The sequence below is a fragment of the Myiozetetes cayanensis genome, unplaced genomic scaffold (assembly GCF_022539395.1).
Source record: "Myiozetetes cayanensis isolate MyiCay16 unplaced genomic scaffold, myiCay2020 scf3, whole genome shotgun sequence".
NCBI classification, from domain to species: domain Eukaryota; kingdom Metazoa; phylum Chordata; class Aves; order Passeriformes; family Tyrannidae; genus Myiozetetes; species Myiozetetes cayanensis.
In genome coordinates, this window is record NW_026087521.1 from 22417080 (window position 1) to 22431477 (window position 14398).

At 36.7% G+C, this 14398-nt stretch overlaps 1 protein-coding gene across 5 annotated transcripts in view; it reads right to left on the reverse strand.

The window, feature by feature from the left end:
- PTPRZ1 (protein tyrosine phosphatase receptor type Z1) overlaps nucleotides 1–14398 on the reverse strand; it is a 134473-nt gene that overhangs the window by 14656 nt on the left and 105419 nt on the right. For 3 of the 5 annotated variants that reach the window (XM_050324906.1, XM_050324908.1, XM_050324909.1), the window contains exons 14-16: nucleotides 8765–8856; nucleotides 5392–5477; nucleotides 2849–2945 (exon numbers count right to left, since the gene is read on the reverse strand). In XM_050324906.1, the coding sequence (XP_050180863.1) occupies nucleotides 2849–2945; nucleotides 5392–5477; nucleotides 8765–8856 (275 nt within the window). Of the gene's footprint in view, nucleotides 1–2848; nucleotides 2946–3111; nucleotides 3133–5391; nucleotides 5478–8764; nucleotides 8857–14398 lie in introns of all 5 variants that reach the window. The other 2 variants (XM_050324907.1, XM_050324905.1) reach the window with 1 other exon arrangement.

Genomic DNA, 14398 nt, shown 5'->3' on the forward strand with positions numbered 1-14398 from the left:
GCAATGAGACCTTGAAAAAACACTGGTCAGCTGAAGAACTTCAGCAGTGGCAACCCCAGGGCAAGCTGAAACTTTCTGCAGCCTGCACTGATTGTAAGAACTTGAGTCAGTTACAGAGGACAATTCTTGCTGCTTCAGCTGCCCTAAGCTACCTATGCACTACCCTTTGATAAAAAAGTTGCTGGGCTGGCACCTTTTGTACGATCTGCTACAAACAGAGTGGCAGAGGAGAATTCCTGACTTTTTGTCCATCTAGGGATATCTTTAGCTAGGTGGAATGGGATTATGCTGGTTTACATTGTCTTTTGCCAGAGGGGCTGACTGTCTCTTTCTATTAAGCTCTAGTGATGCTGAATGCTGAATGTAGATTTAATTTAGAGCTTCTTGTAATCAGAACAAAGTTGAAATGCTATAGGAAGTTAAAACAAATGTTTTGAGCCACCAAAATAATCAAAAGCCCAGAGGCAAAAGCTTCAAAGAGAAATTAACAAAATTGAATAGATGTGTTTCAGAGAATAAAAATCTGGGAGAGTGATGCAATGACAAAAAGTATGTGCTGGCTAATGAAGCTGTCCTGTTCCACTGTTGCAGAGCACAACACAACATAAACCCAGTACATTTTATGTTTATATGTGTCAGTAAATATATGCAGGGATTGTGAAGATTCTAGAGAGGATAAATCATCATTATTCTAGATCAAAGATGGATTAATTCTGGTATTCAAAACACAGCTTCTTTGGCTCTATAATGGCATTATAATGAAACCTCCCAACTTCCTTTGAGTCATTGCAGAAGACACAAGTATGTCTTGAAAACATATGCTCATCAAAGTAGAAGAATGTCAGAGGACTAACCTGAAGAGCGGTGAAATCTCATGCTACTCCTCTCCAAGCACTTTGTTAAAGAGGAGCTTTAGAATCATAGAATCATAGTATCAACCAAGTTGCAAAAGACCTCTGAGATCAAGTCCAACCCTTGATCCAACACTGCCATGGTTACTAGACCATGGCACTAAGTGCCACATCCAGTCTCATCTTAAAAACCTCCGGGGATGGTGAATTCACCACCTCCGTGGGCAGCCCATTCCTGTAGCACTGCAGGGGGTTTTTGTGGCCAAAGTGCAGGACCCAGCACTTGGCCTTGTTGAACCTCATCCGTTGGAATCAGACCAACCCTCCAGCTTTTCCAGGTCCCTTTGCAGAGCCCTCCTGCCTTCCAGCAGATCAACACTCCCTCCCAACTTGGTGTCATCTGCAAATTTGCTAATGGTACACTCAATCCCCTCATCCAGATCATCAGTAAAGATATTAAACAGAACTGGACCCAACACTGATCCCTGGGGGACACCACTGGTGACCGGCCGCCAGCTGGATGCAGCCCCGTTCACCAGCACTCTCTGGGCCCGGCCCTCCAGCCAGTTCTTAACCCAGCACAGAGTGCCCCTGTCCAAGCCGTAGGCTGCCAGCTTTTTCAGGAGTATGCTATGGCAGATGATGTCAAAGGGTTTGCTGAAATCCAAATAGACACATCCACAGCCTTGTCCTCATCCACCAGGTGAGTCACCTGATCATAAAAGGAGATCAGGTTGGTCAGACAGGACCTGCCCCTCCTAAACCTGTGCTGGCTGGGTCTGATCTCTTGTCCATCCTGTAGGTGTTGCATGATTACACTCAGGATGATCTGCTCCATAACCTTGCCAGGCACTGAGGTCAGGCTGACAGGCCTGGAGTTTCTCGGGTCTCCTTGCAGCCCTTTTTGTATATTGGCATGACATTTGCCAACTTCCAATCATCTGGGACCTCCCCAGAGAGCCAGGACTGTTGGTAAATGATGAAGGGCAGCTTGGCAAGCTCTTCTGCCAGCTCCCTCATCACCCTAGAATGGATCCCATCTGGTCCCATGGACTTGTGAGGATCTAAGTGGCTCAGCAGATTGCTAACTGTTTCCTCCTGGATTACAGGGGGGCTTTTCAGCTTTCTGTCTCTGTCTACCAGCTCCAAAGGCCACTTGTCCTGAGGACAACCTGTCTTACTATTGAAAACTGAGGTAAAGAAGGTGTTAAGTACCTCAGCCTTTTCCTCATCTTTGGTGACTAGGTTGGACCACGTCCAACAAAGAATGGAGGTTTTCCTTGCCCCTCCTTTTGCTAATGATGTATTTGTAGAAGCACTTCTTGTTAACCCTAACAGAAGTGGCTAGATTGAGTTCAAATAGTGTCTTTGTTTCTCTAGTTTTCTTTCTATGTGACCTAACTATATTTCTAAACTCTTCATGAGAAGCTAGCCCTTTTTTCCATAGTTGATAAGCTCTCTTTTTTCCCCTAATTTCCTTTAAAATGTCCCTGTTCAGCCAGGCTGGCTGTCTTCCCCACCAGCTCGCTGGGACAGCCTGCTCGTGTGCCTTCAAGACTTGCTTCTTGAAGCACGTCCATCCCTCCTGGACCCCTCTGGTTTCAAGGGCTGTTTCCCCAGGTACCCTCTGAATCACTCTTCTGAGTAGGCCAAAATCTGCCCTGCGGAAGTCCAGGGTAGAAGTTTTATTGATGGCCTTCTTTGCATTCTTGAGTATTGAAAACTCTATTATTTCATGGTCATTGTGGCCCAGGCAGCCTCCGACCACCACACCTCCCACCAGCCCCTCTCTGTTTGTGAACAGCAAGTCTAGCAGGTCCCACCCCTGGTAGGCTCATTTACCAGCTGGAGCAAGAAATTATCCTCTAAACACTCGTCTAGACTGCCTCTTCTCTGCTTTCAGTGTGGAGGTATTTTTGCTCTCTCCAAAAACATGTAAATCTATATTTGTCTATAATTATTTCTTAAAGAAAACACCAAGTGATGCCTTTACTTACAAGCAACAATGTTTATGTATCGATTCTTATTCTTGTTGTCAGGGTGATTAGAGCTGTCTGATGTAATACCTAGATCTACAGTACAGCTCTGGATTTCCTGAAAAAAAAAATGTCATATTTTAGTAACTACTAAGATACATAAAATGTCTTAAAATACAGTAAGTAATCATGAAAAGAACCACAACCTTATACCCAATTATCTATGATATTTTACAACTACTTCATTGCTAAAAAAAAAAACATGCAGTGAAATAATTCCTTACCTGATAAAACTCTTTCAGTGTCTAATGAGGGAATGAATGCAAAAAAAGTAAAAGAAATCAAATTCCACAGCACAGAACAAATGGATAAGTGTTTATATAAATTACAATTACTATATGGAAAACAGTTATGGTCATGCAATATATATCTTCATAATAATAACAAATATAAATATTTTAACATAACTCCTAAAGGAAATGAGGTAATTTTCTGGTTAAAATGCTGGCATCTGTTTTCCTACCTTTAACTTTAATGTTAGACCTTAGGCCAGTGAAAGCTTACACATATGAGTAACATCACAGACTTTAGCAGATTATCTATATATTTAACTTTCATTGGATTTTTTTCTTAGTCCTTATAAGTGCATTAGTTTCTCTATGGAATACTTTTGCTCTCTTTGCCTTCAGCTGCAAAACCTTCACTGAAGCAGGACCATGTGCCGCTCTGTCAGCCTCATGGCACTCCAGTGAGGGACAGAGTTACAGCCCTCACTCAGGCTGCCAGCAGGGTCACAATGAAGCCAACAATCTTATAAAGAGAGAGACAGGCTTGAGGAGACGGGCACAAAGTCTGCAAGGCTCACAAAATTATTTTATTTATTACTTCAGCTGACAGGAAACTCAAGCATTTATAAGGTCCACATTGTTAAGTAGGAAATACATTGTCAACGCTAAAAGTACTATAATAAGATTTCCCAACACTTTTAATAATTCCTTTTAATAGAAATAACCTTCACCTATTTAAATATAGATATGAAAAATGGTTACAGGTATAAAAATTAGATTTTTATAGTAATTTTTTTATAGTTTATAGTAATATAAAAAATATTTTAAAAACACCAAAACCTGAACCACTCCTGTACTCTTCAAACATATGTTAACTTTGCAAAGACAACGACTGTATTTCAGTTTTTCCCAATCCTCTACATTCTCCATCAGAACAGAAAAGAACAGGACACTAATTCTGGAGTGTTCTGTAAAGTCAAAAAGGATCTTCAAGATAGTTAAGATTCTGAAATACTTCAGATAGTGCAGCTGAAGTTCAGTGAGGTGTAGCATATTTAGTCTTTGGATCACTGCTGTAATTTAGGAAAAGTACAATCATAGGAAAAGATCAATTTAGGATAAACAATCTAATTTCTGTATTGCTGTACTCACTAATGGTGAAAGAGCTTTGGAACCATTGTATTTATATGCTGTCCTTCAACATCTGCTCTTACTAACAGACAGTCTGGCTGGAGTCCAGTCCTGCCAGTGCATATGCACATGTGTAATATATGAATACTGAACTGGACATTCACAAGTATTTACAAGTTTGGTCCAACAATCAAATGGATGTTCTGATGTTAAATGAATTGAAGAAGAAATGCTGATGAAGTAGGTTACGTGAAGGACATGAAATTTTTTGTCCATTAGATCACAATACACTGACTAGGAAAACAAAAGCAAAACCAAAAGATGCAAAACTATGAATTTTTAAATTTCATTATTGTTTTTGCAGCAGGAATATTACAATCACATTTAAATTAATATAGATCAATTAAAAAACTCTTTTCCATCCCAACTGACTGATTTTCTTCAAAATCTCTTGTAAAAAAATGTTAATATCTTTAAAGTATTTGGGGTTTTAATGTTTATGTGAATTAAGTTAGAACATATCTATCTTTAAACTGCTATGCATCTTAATGTGAAAAAATGATGAAGTTCATGAGTTACATATGGTGATAATAAAATTACATGATTAGAGCATATGTTTCAGCATATATTTTGAAATACCTCTTATGAACTATAATACTTTGTCAGAGGAACTTTAAATCTTTTACTATCATATATGAAGACTACATTAGCTCCCCTGTTAATCAGAAGTCTTGCCACGTGTACTCATTATTACTTCCATTTTATTTTCCCTGTAAATGGAACAAGCAAATGTGGGTAGCTTCTGCAAAATTAAATTTTCATTAGCATTGGTAAAGCTTTAGATCTACCACTCTATCTGATAAGTCATATACATTGCATTATCTTTGCACAGTTTACTCACACAATCATTTAGTATTTTATTACAGTAATAAATACTGCCATTTGCATTCCAGTCCTGTTAGCTTTTATTAATCTCCCTAGTCTTTATGCACAAACTCCTTATGAGGCTCACAGCACTTATATTTACATGCATTCATGAAATTGGTGCCTAAGTCAGAATGTAATCCCCTGTTTTTTGTTTCCAGGCATTTAAATTGAACATTATCTGTATGTACTAAGAAGAAAGATGACGTCATAGAGCCATACCTCAAATTCTTCAGAAAAACCATTACTTGCATGTAAATCTGCAACATGTTTTGGAAAATGCTTTATTGGAATTGCTCCAACATCATCTTAGGGGTGGGAAAAGACAAAAAATATATTTATGAAGAATAAAAAGCCAGTGACATATAAAGAAGTTTATATGCAGGCAATCCACATAACATCCTGAAATAAAATTTTGGCATGAACTTTGGATATACAACTCCCACAAAAATCAAACATTCTTTAACAAACATCATTAACATTTCTAAAGTAGTTATCTAACATTTGTACATTTCTAAATGATTATTTGGGAAGAAGATAAAGAAAATTTCTTGCTAGATCTTGCTCTAAGGGGGGCCTTTAAGCCCCCCCAAATCGAGGTGCTGATTCTGCAAGACGCTGAGCTTGTCTGTAAATAAAACACACAGAATTCACTGTGAAGTCAAGGAGAAATGGGAAGATTATCTGTTTGCTACTAGATATTCAAAGGGAGAGTATAGGAACAGAGCTCTGAATAATACAGATAAAGCAAGAATGAATGATTTGGCAGAGTTGTTGAGTGCTTTATGCTGATTACTGTTGCACTGGAATTCTGATCCACTACATGGACTGGCTGAATAGTCCCAAGCCTAGTAAATTAAAGCAGCATTATACCACTAGTTTAATATTAACTGATACGTTGCATGTTTGCATTGGCATCCAAAGGAGTCTTTCTTTTAATCTTTTACTGCATCAGTGACTACTTCCAGTACAGAATTTCCCCCCATTCTCCTCATGATTCTATGATTACCTACTGATAATAGGTCTGATCTTGGTAGTACGGACTGCAAATTTTCACACCAGGCCTCATATTTCAAGTTTTCAGTGAAGGATTTATGTTTAAGACTTTCTGGATACCCACAAAGAAAATATCTACATTCTCAAGGAATAAATGTGATTCATGTAACTTTGGCATTCTGATACTGAGTCTGAATTTTCTATCTGATATTTATATTTCAGGACATCTTCATTTTACTTTATACAAATACAGAAAAACATTCTTGTGTAGAACATTCATCAGGGTTCACGCCAAAAGTCTTTGGGACTTTTAATCTTCTCTTTCCTGCAAAGATGCCATGTAAACAAAGTCATCTGCTTGTTAATTATCTGTTAAAGGAGCATATTCTTTCACAGAGTTTTGGTTCTGAAAAATAATAATTTTTTTTTAAAGCCTTTCATGGATTAAAAATAGTTTATTTCACAATCTGTAATTTCATCACTGTTTCATATGAGAACGAAACGTCAAAAACATTGAACAAGGACTTGTTATTTACTTCAACCAGTGTTAAGCATTTAACCCATCTAATAATTTTAGCTTTCAGTTACCAAGAATTTTTTGATTTGTAGTAATATCTATCTGGTCTTCCACTTACATGACTGGATCTGAATAAAAAAAGTGAATTTATCCAGTCAAGCCTAAGAGAAGCTGAACAACTGTGTAACACTATCTTCACATTTCAGAGATAAAACCTGGCATAAAGTGTTTATCCTAATGACATGCAAACACAAAACCAGAATCGTAGGCAAATGACCCTAAGAGTGAGGGAGAAAGAGATGTCAGGTTTTGTTTCATTGCCAGTGCTAATCTCCCAATTCAATCATTTCTGAACCAGGAATGTATTTTATATCTGGACGGTAGACATCGCTTCAAACTACTCAGAGTAGAGTTTGATAGTGGGTCCGAATACTACCCTGTAATTGATTATTATTTGAATTCATCTTTGAATTGTTCTGACAAGTGCCATGGCATTTTCTGTGAATAACTGCAGATCTCCCCTCTCTGCCAACAAAACCCTTCAAAAGGAAGACTTAATATATAATGAGATCTGTGGAGTGTGCTTTTGGTCATATCCATAGGAATTAAACTTAGCAGTTACAAAATGCTCTTCCTGCCTACACTCTTTAATGGTGTTATGTCGCAGTTAGACTCAATTGTAAAATTATGCTGCTGCAACACTTGTACAACAGAAAACTCAGAACTTGCTCACTTGATATCTGTTGCATGCAAAATAAAACAAACTATTTCCTTGGTGCTTGCAGCTTTTTCCATATAATATTTTCTGTATCTTCAGTCACTTGGATAAACTTTTATCTTTATCAGCATTTCATAAGGAAACCCTCCAGCTTCAAAACACCTGTTTTAAGCACTCAGAATAACTGTAAATGCAATTTGACAACGGAAAATGCCTCCTCCCTGAGGTAAGCTGGTAAAAAAAAATTGAAAGAAAATTATACATTTGTACTGTAATAAATTAGTGATAGAGTGTTAGAGCAGATATTTCCTATAGTGGTTGCCACTTGACAATCATATAATTTTTTTTTTTAAATCAAGCTATAACTCTGCTTTTTAACCATTTAGTAAAAGGTTATGCACTTCCTAACAATGGTAATCAATACAAAAGGCATTTAAAGATCATTTAAAGATGTCTACAATTCAGTTACAATAGAAGCCTAATGTTTGGGATTTATTTAATTGTGTTTACTTGTTATCTACACAAGGGTTGATCTTCTTCCCTTATTCATTCCATGGGAATATATCTCCTTGTGTAACAGCACAGTTTGTAAAAACATTACTTGTGGAACAAGATATCCTTGTCTCATAGGTGAAAATGTGGCTTAGGATCTGCTTCAGAATTAATCTGTTTAAGGTACTTTCATTCTACACCGATTGAAAAAGCTGGGAGGGCTGCATGTGCTCCTCTGATACCCCTTCAGGAGGAAGGAAAAGAAAGAATTTCTCCATGTAAATGTGGTGGATATAGAACCAGAAGATGACAATACTATTCTGAACTTCTGTATCATTTTTATGAAAGGATCCCAGAGAACTTTACCATAGTAACTATGCTAGTAAAATACATAAGTTTAAGAACATAATTGAAATGAAATGCAGGCAGATGAGGCATATGCTCATCCTGCTGGTAAAAAGAATAGGGAATGTTCTATACATTGGTGACATATTCAATTAAAGGTAGAAATATAGCAAAATATGTTGCTCCACCTTGAGACAGTGAACTAGAGCTATTTAGAGTAGCTCAGATGGCTACACTAGCAGCAGCCACTCTAGTGAGGCTACACCTTAAATGGCTAGAAGGCACAGTGTATCTTAGAGACAACTCTGTAAAGTGAGAATATTTCTCTTCTGTGTTACCTACAGGAGAGAGCATTAGGAACACCAGTCTCTGCCAACATCAAGTGCACTTGTGTTTACACAGATTTGTACAAGAGGCTACAAATCTGTTTTACAGATGTTACAGTACGTGAAGAATTCACATTGACAGATATAAAATAGCATCTTCCGACAGTTAACACCAATCCATAGAGTAGTTTCCAGAAGTACCTGAGACTGGGAAGATTGGAGCTGGGGGAGCAGAAATCACTCGAGGTGATGTATTATCTTCTAAATAAAAGTGAGCGGTCTGGAAACATTTCCTGGAGGGGAAGAAACATAAATAAGTATTGCAAAACAAATAAACAAACAAACAAACTAAAACAAACAAAAGCCCCACCAAAACACTATCTAAGATCGTTTGGAATTCTGGCATTATTGAGTCAGAAAGAAAAATCTTGGTTTTGAAAACCAGTTTTCACTGAGTGTCAAATATTACTGCTACAATATAAATATTTCCCCAGCACATCATCAAATTATGCATACAACTTGACGATACAATATAGAATAATACATAGTTCATGCAACTTTACCTATACCAGAGACAGAGGACAGAGTGACAGCTGAAAGAGGAACTCTGCATCAGGAGCTACCGTAGATGCTGTGCAATTCCAAGTACAAAAAATGCTACTGTCTTCCTGGCTTATCCAAATTCCCACACACAATTAATGTTTCCTTTCACGTCATTATGCTAGCTTGAAGATGGAGCAGTGTATGAGATCAGTCCTGGTAACTCACTGATAGATCCCACTGCGGATGTGGAAATGCAACAAAAGACAACATGCCCTGTAACAGCCTAACAGTGGCTCTAGAACTACTATGACTGGGGGCTAAACAATTTTTTCCTAATGTAATTGCAACACTGAGGGAACTTTAACAAAGGAGGACTTCCCGAAATTGACAGACAGAAACAGGGGAATTTCTAACTCCAGGAGATGCCAGCTTTGTTGCAAAAACATTGAAGTATGAATATAAATGGAATCAACCTTAACTATGACCCATAATGTTATTTGTTTCTGTGCTGTAATCCAGATGTGAAGATAATAGGAATAGCATCTGTTAACAGTCCAAGCTATTCAAGAGAATGAGTAATCAACTGCTGCTGTAAGCTTTGCAAAGCCTCTTTAATTAAAAAATCTCCATATGATTAGACATGCTAATAACAATCTTTACTTGGGTCACTTAATCTTTTTTAAATATTATTCACTAATCATTAAATTTAAAAAGAAATATATGCATCACAATAATATTAATCGCATTTTATATTTACGAGATTCTGCTTCTTCAAAGCTGAAGCCGTTGTATGATTTTTACTTTGTGTAATCACTAATTTTAAATTCTGTACCATCCCTGTATCACTGCAGTGATAAACTACCTCATATAACAGTTATAAATAAAAATAAATTTTGAAGATACTTTGAGAAATAGATAGGGAAAATGTGGCTGTTGTCATTCTTTTCAGAACATTAATGAAGATAATAAAGAATTTGGTAAGCTTATTTGAATTAAGCCTCTGGAAAACATGCCCATAATCTTGGAATTTGTTGGGATTTTTTTTATCTGTGTACAATATAGATTCTCTTAAAACGCAAGAAAAAGTGGACAGTTACATCAAAGGGAAAACTGTGGCATGCAAAATAGTTCTGGTGATTCATGTGACAAAGTAATTTGAAGCTAGAATCCTCTAAAAGCGTATTTGTGATGTTTACAGAGAAGCTTTGGCTCTGCATGAGAAGTTTGGAGCAATGCTATCTCTTATGTAGCTTGTTTTACTTTGAAATGGCAATTTTGGATGTAGACCAAGAACATATTCAGGATGGACCAACCAAACATATCGACCAGCCTGATGCTAAAGCTCCAAACCCAAAAAGTGTCCTTCCCCAAATATCTACTGCTTGTGAACAATGATCATACCTAAAGTTTATGGGCTAACATTACAGTTTTGTCACCTCCTTGCTTGAGAGAAGATTGAGCTATAAAGAACTTAATTAGCATAATTGCTTTCACATTTAAAGCAGTATTTAAAATGTCCTCATAATATGCCATACACTTATTATCCATCACTGAACCAATGTATTTTTAATCTTTAACAAATTAATTGTGGCTGAAAATAAATTACACCCTTAGCACATTTGAGAGACAAATTCATAGCAGTTGACTTAACCTGTAATAAGACTCATAAATAGGCACTCCATCTGCTTCTCCATCAGCAGTGAAAGCCTTCATGACTAAACCTAATGCTAATATCCACATATCGTTAATTATCACTTGTTGTTAATGAAAAAAGTGATGACTATTTCAAACTTCCAGACAAAGGTCCCATCACTCAATGTTAAACCGATTATTTAATTTACACCTTTCATCACAGAATTTAGATCTTCAACCTAAAACTGTAATTTGTAATTTAGACACAGCACTTCTTCAATCACACACTTTATATATGGAGATGGTGCTAAGCCATTGAATTAATTATAGTGTCTGGATCTGTATAGGAAGGCATGAAGCAGCAGCAGTGCTTCCGTCTCACAGGAGGACCACTAGATCTGAATGAACACTTCAGTGGGAACTTTGGACAAGATAAACCTCAGACTGTGGAGGACATAGTTTTTCCAGCATTTGGACCCCTTGACCCTGGCTGAGGATATCTGTCTACTTCTCCCCACAGAGCAGAGACTGCTCAGAGCTCAACTGGGATTGTCACTGAGACAGGCAAAGAGCACGGCACTGTCTGTGCATGGGAACGTGCATACGTGCAGGGTGTTCGTTGCTGCACGGACTGAGGAAGGGTTGGAACCTTGGAAGTCAAGAGGCATCTGTGAGAGGATGTCTTTGCACATCCACTGCTCACCAAGAATGGTCTTAGAGGCAGTTACTTCTCCCTCTGAGAACTTCTTTTGAGCTCACAGGATTATCTACCAATAAGCATTCTCAAACACTTCTCTGAATTTATTTTTAAAATGTTCAGATGATTTAAAGATCTGATAGAGCCAAAGGATCTTCAAATGGATCATCAATGGATCCAATGATGCCAATTATTCAATTTTTAAATGGCTACAATTAATTTTTATCTGCTTCTCAGCTGGAATTTTAATTTTCAGATTTTATCAACACTTTTATTTATAATTTGATGTCACATCATTGAAACGTTTTTCCTTCATGGATGGATGAGTGTGGCTTTTGTGAATTTAAATCTCTGATTTTAGTGTCTCTGCATGTACAAGTTTAATGATCCTTAAAGAGGGTTCTCAATTCTGTTCCCATAAACTTATCACAGGACTCAAGGCATCAGTTCAAATAATGAAAAAGGAAATGAATATTCTCTGACAGCTCTCTTTTAAAGATATGGGGTGGTAGAGGAAAGTTAAAAGTTAATGGCTACTCAGGGTGTTGTCTGCCATCAGGTTGGTAACTTCTGATGTGTTGCTGTCATGAGATGTCTAAGAGCCTGCAAGACAGTCAGCTGATATTCAGTAAATCTACAGATACAAATGTAGCTGTAAGTGCATTAGCAGTTTGTGGTTAGTGTTATTAGAGCTAGTGTTTTACTAAAATTCACATATATTCACTGCAAAAGAATTGTGAATGGTACAACTCCCTGATAACTGCTACCATTTTACTATTCTTCAAGCTCTTCTTACAGTGACCATTATAAAACTAATAAGAAAAATGGTAAAAATGAAGCCATTCAGAAAAGAATAGAGCAAGTACTTTCAAATTTCTGCTGCATCTCTGCTGCAAGTACTCAGTCAGTTAGGGAGATACCGAGAAAGTTGGATAAATTCTAGATTTGGACAGGAAATTCTCCCTAAAGCTTTAAAAAAAGTCTATCAGGACAATAAGACCATTAAACAGGTAAAAGAATCTCCTTGTTTATTCCACTGTAATCTTACTCATGTTGAAGAAATGAAAGGAAAATTAAATTGCTTGAAAGTTGCTTGAATCACAAAAGATACACAGAAACAGTCTAGTTCAAAATTGTGTATTTTCTTACTGGCAATTAGTCAATCTTTGACAATATTGCCATTAGAAGTTTTCATCCCTGCTAGAGAAATGAATATTTTATCAAACAAAGATTGAAACTGTGCCTAATGACATAGCAAAGAGATTGAGGAATTTCCTCAAGTGCTGATTAACAATTTCATGTAAAAAAACCCCCAAAACCAAAACCCAAACAACAGATGGTACAGAATTATTTTTCTAATACAAGTCATTCAAGTGAAGAACAAAATAATTTTGCCTTTCTTTAACCCTGAGAGACTAGAACTTGTTGCTCTTTGTAGCTATTGTTTTTTTAAACCAAATAACACACCTTTTGCATATTCATATTAGGAGTTAATAGTGGAAACAACCCAAAGCATTATTCACTCAAATAACCAGCTAGGATATACCAATACTTTTTTTTTTTTTTTTTTGGACTACTGTTGAAAAAGGAATATAGGGTAACTTCTTGAAAACATAAAATTTTTATGAACTTTAGTAAGTGAAAATAATTGGCCCAAATTAAAAAAAAAAGGCATTACAGAAAGAAACATTGACAGCTTACATTAATTATTTCAAAATAATATAAATCTAACCATAAAAAATATCACAGACCTTCTAATAATATTTTCCAGGCTAAATAAAGACTGCATATCAATGGAATTACTATCTTGATTTTTTCCAGGCTTTATAAAGAGGTGAGGGTTTTGGTAACTTTAAAAGAGGGCTACAAAGTCCTACAATACATACTCTTTATGTTTCATTCCCCTGAAACAAGAAGTAGTTACTGGTCTTATCATAATGCCAAAAGAATTTTGTTAAGGATTATCAATAAAAGAGCTCCATATTTTATTTTGTAATACACAAGAAATACAGAAAAGATTAAGTTCAAGTCAAGAAGATATTATGTTTAACGGGATTTTTGTTTTATTCTGAAAGACCCGCTTTACAGAGTTGTTCATTCTCAGAAAAAGAATACAAAATGAACACCATGTTATTCAACAAAAACAAGCTTGTAATGTGTAGGATTACTAGAACTGAATTTTACAATCTGGGTCTTTAAATGGATGGTGTTCTTTGGCAAATAGAAGAGATTTCAAATACTGTTTAGCATCAGGGATGAACCTCTTTGGAAGATAAACATGAACATTTATGTTGCGTAACATGAAAGACATGACAAGATTCTCAGTATGCAAGTGGTTAGCTGGAAATCCTGGGATGGACAGTATAAGTATCAAACTAGGTATAAACTAAGAAATGAGTTGTTCAAGTATTATGACAATTAACTACTACTTTGGAAAGCAGAAGAAATATTTATCAAAATTAATTTTCAGAAGTGTCCTTAACCACAGTGATTGCTGACTGACTAGCTAGCACACTTGCCTGGAACAAAGGAAGCTTGAACTCAATTTCTCAAGCCTAGTCTGTTCAGGGACAGAATGTTTTCTATCCCCATGTGGGACATATCCTGATAGGCTGACAGGAAACCAGTGTCAGGAAACTAGAAGAAAAGTCAGTAAGCATAATCCTGACATCACATGCGGAGACTACAGTAGTCAGTAGCTTGGAAAGGGCAGTCTGAGTCTCTTTACTTGTTCTCCACCATTTTATTTTTGCATTTTAGATTAAGCAGGATTAGTGGGGGTTGGGGAAGAAGAAACAAGCTCTGGAAGCTTCTGTGAGATGTTTAGGTATGTCTTCCCCCTTCTTTGTACAGTTCCTGTAAGAGTAAGGTCCTATTTCTGACTGCTGTTTTCTATGTTAGCATAGCAGAAGTAGTAACAGGATAAAGTTCCAGGCAATCACTGAACAGCAAGAACCTCCGTG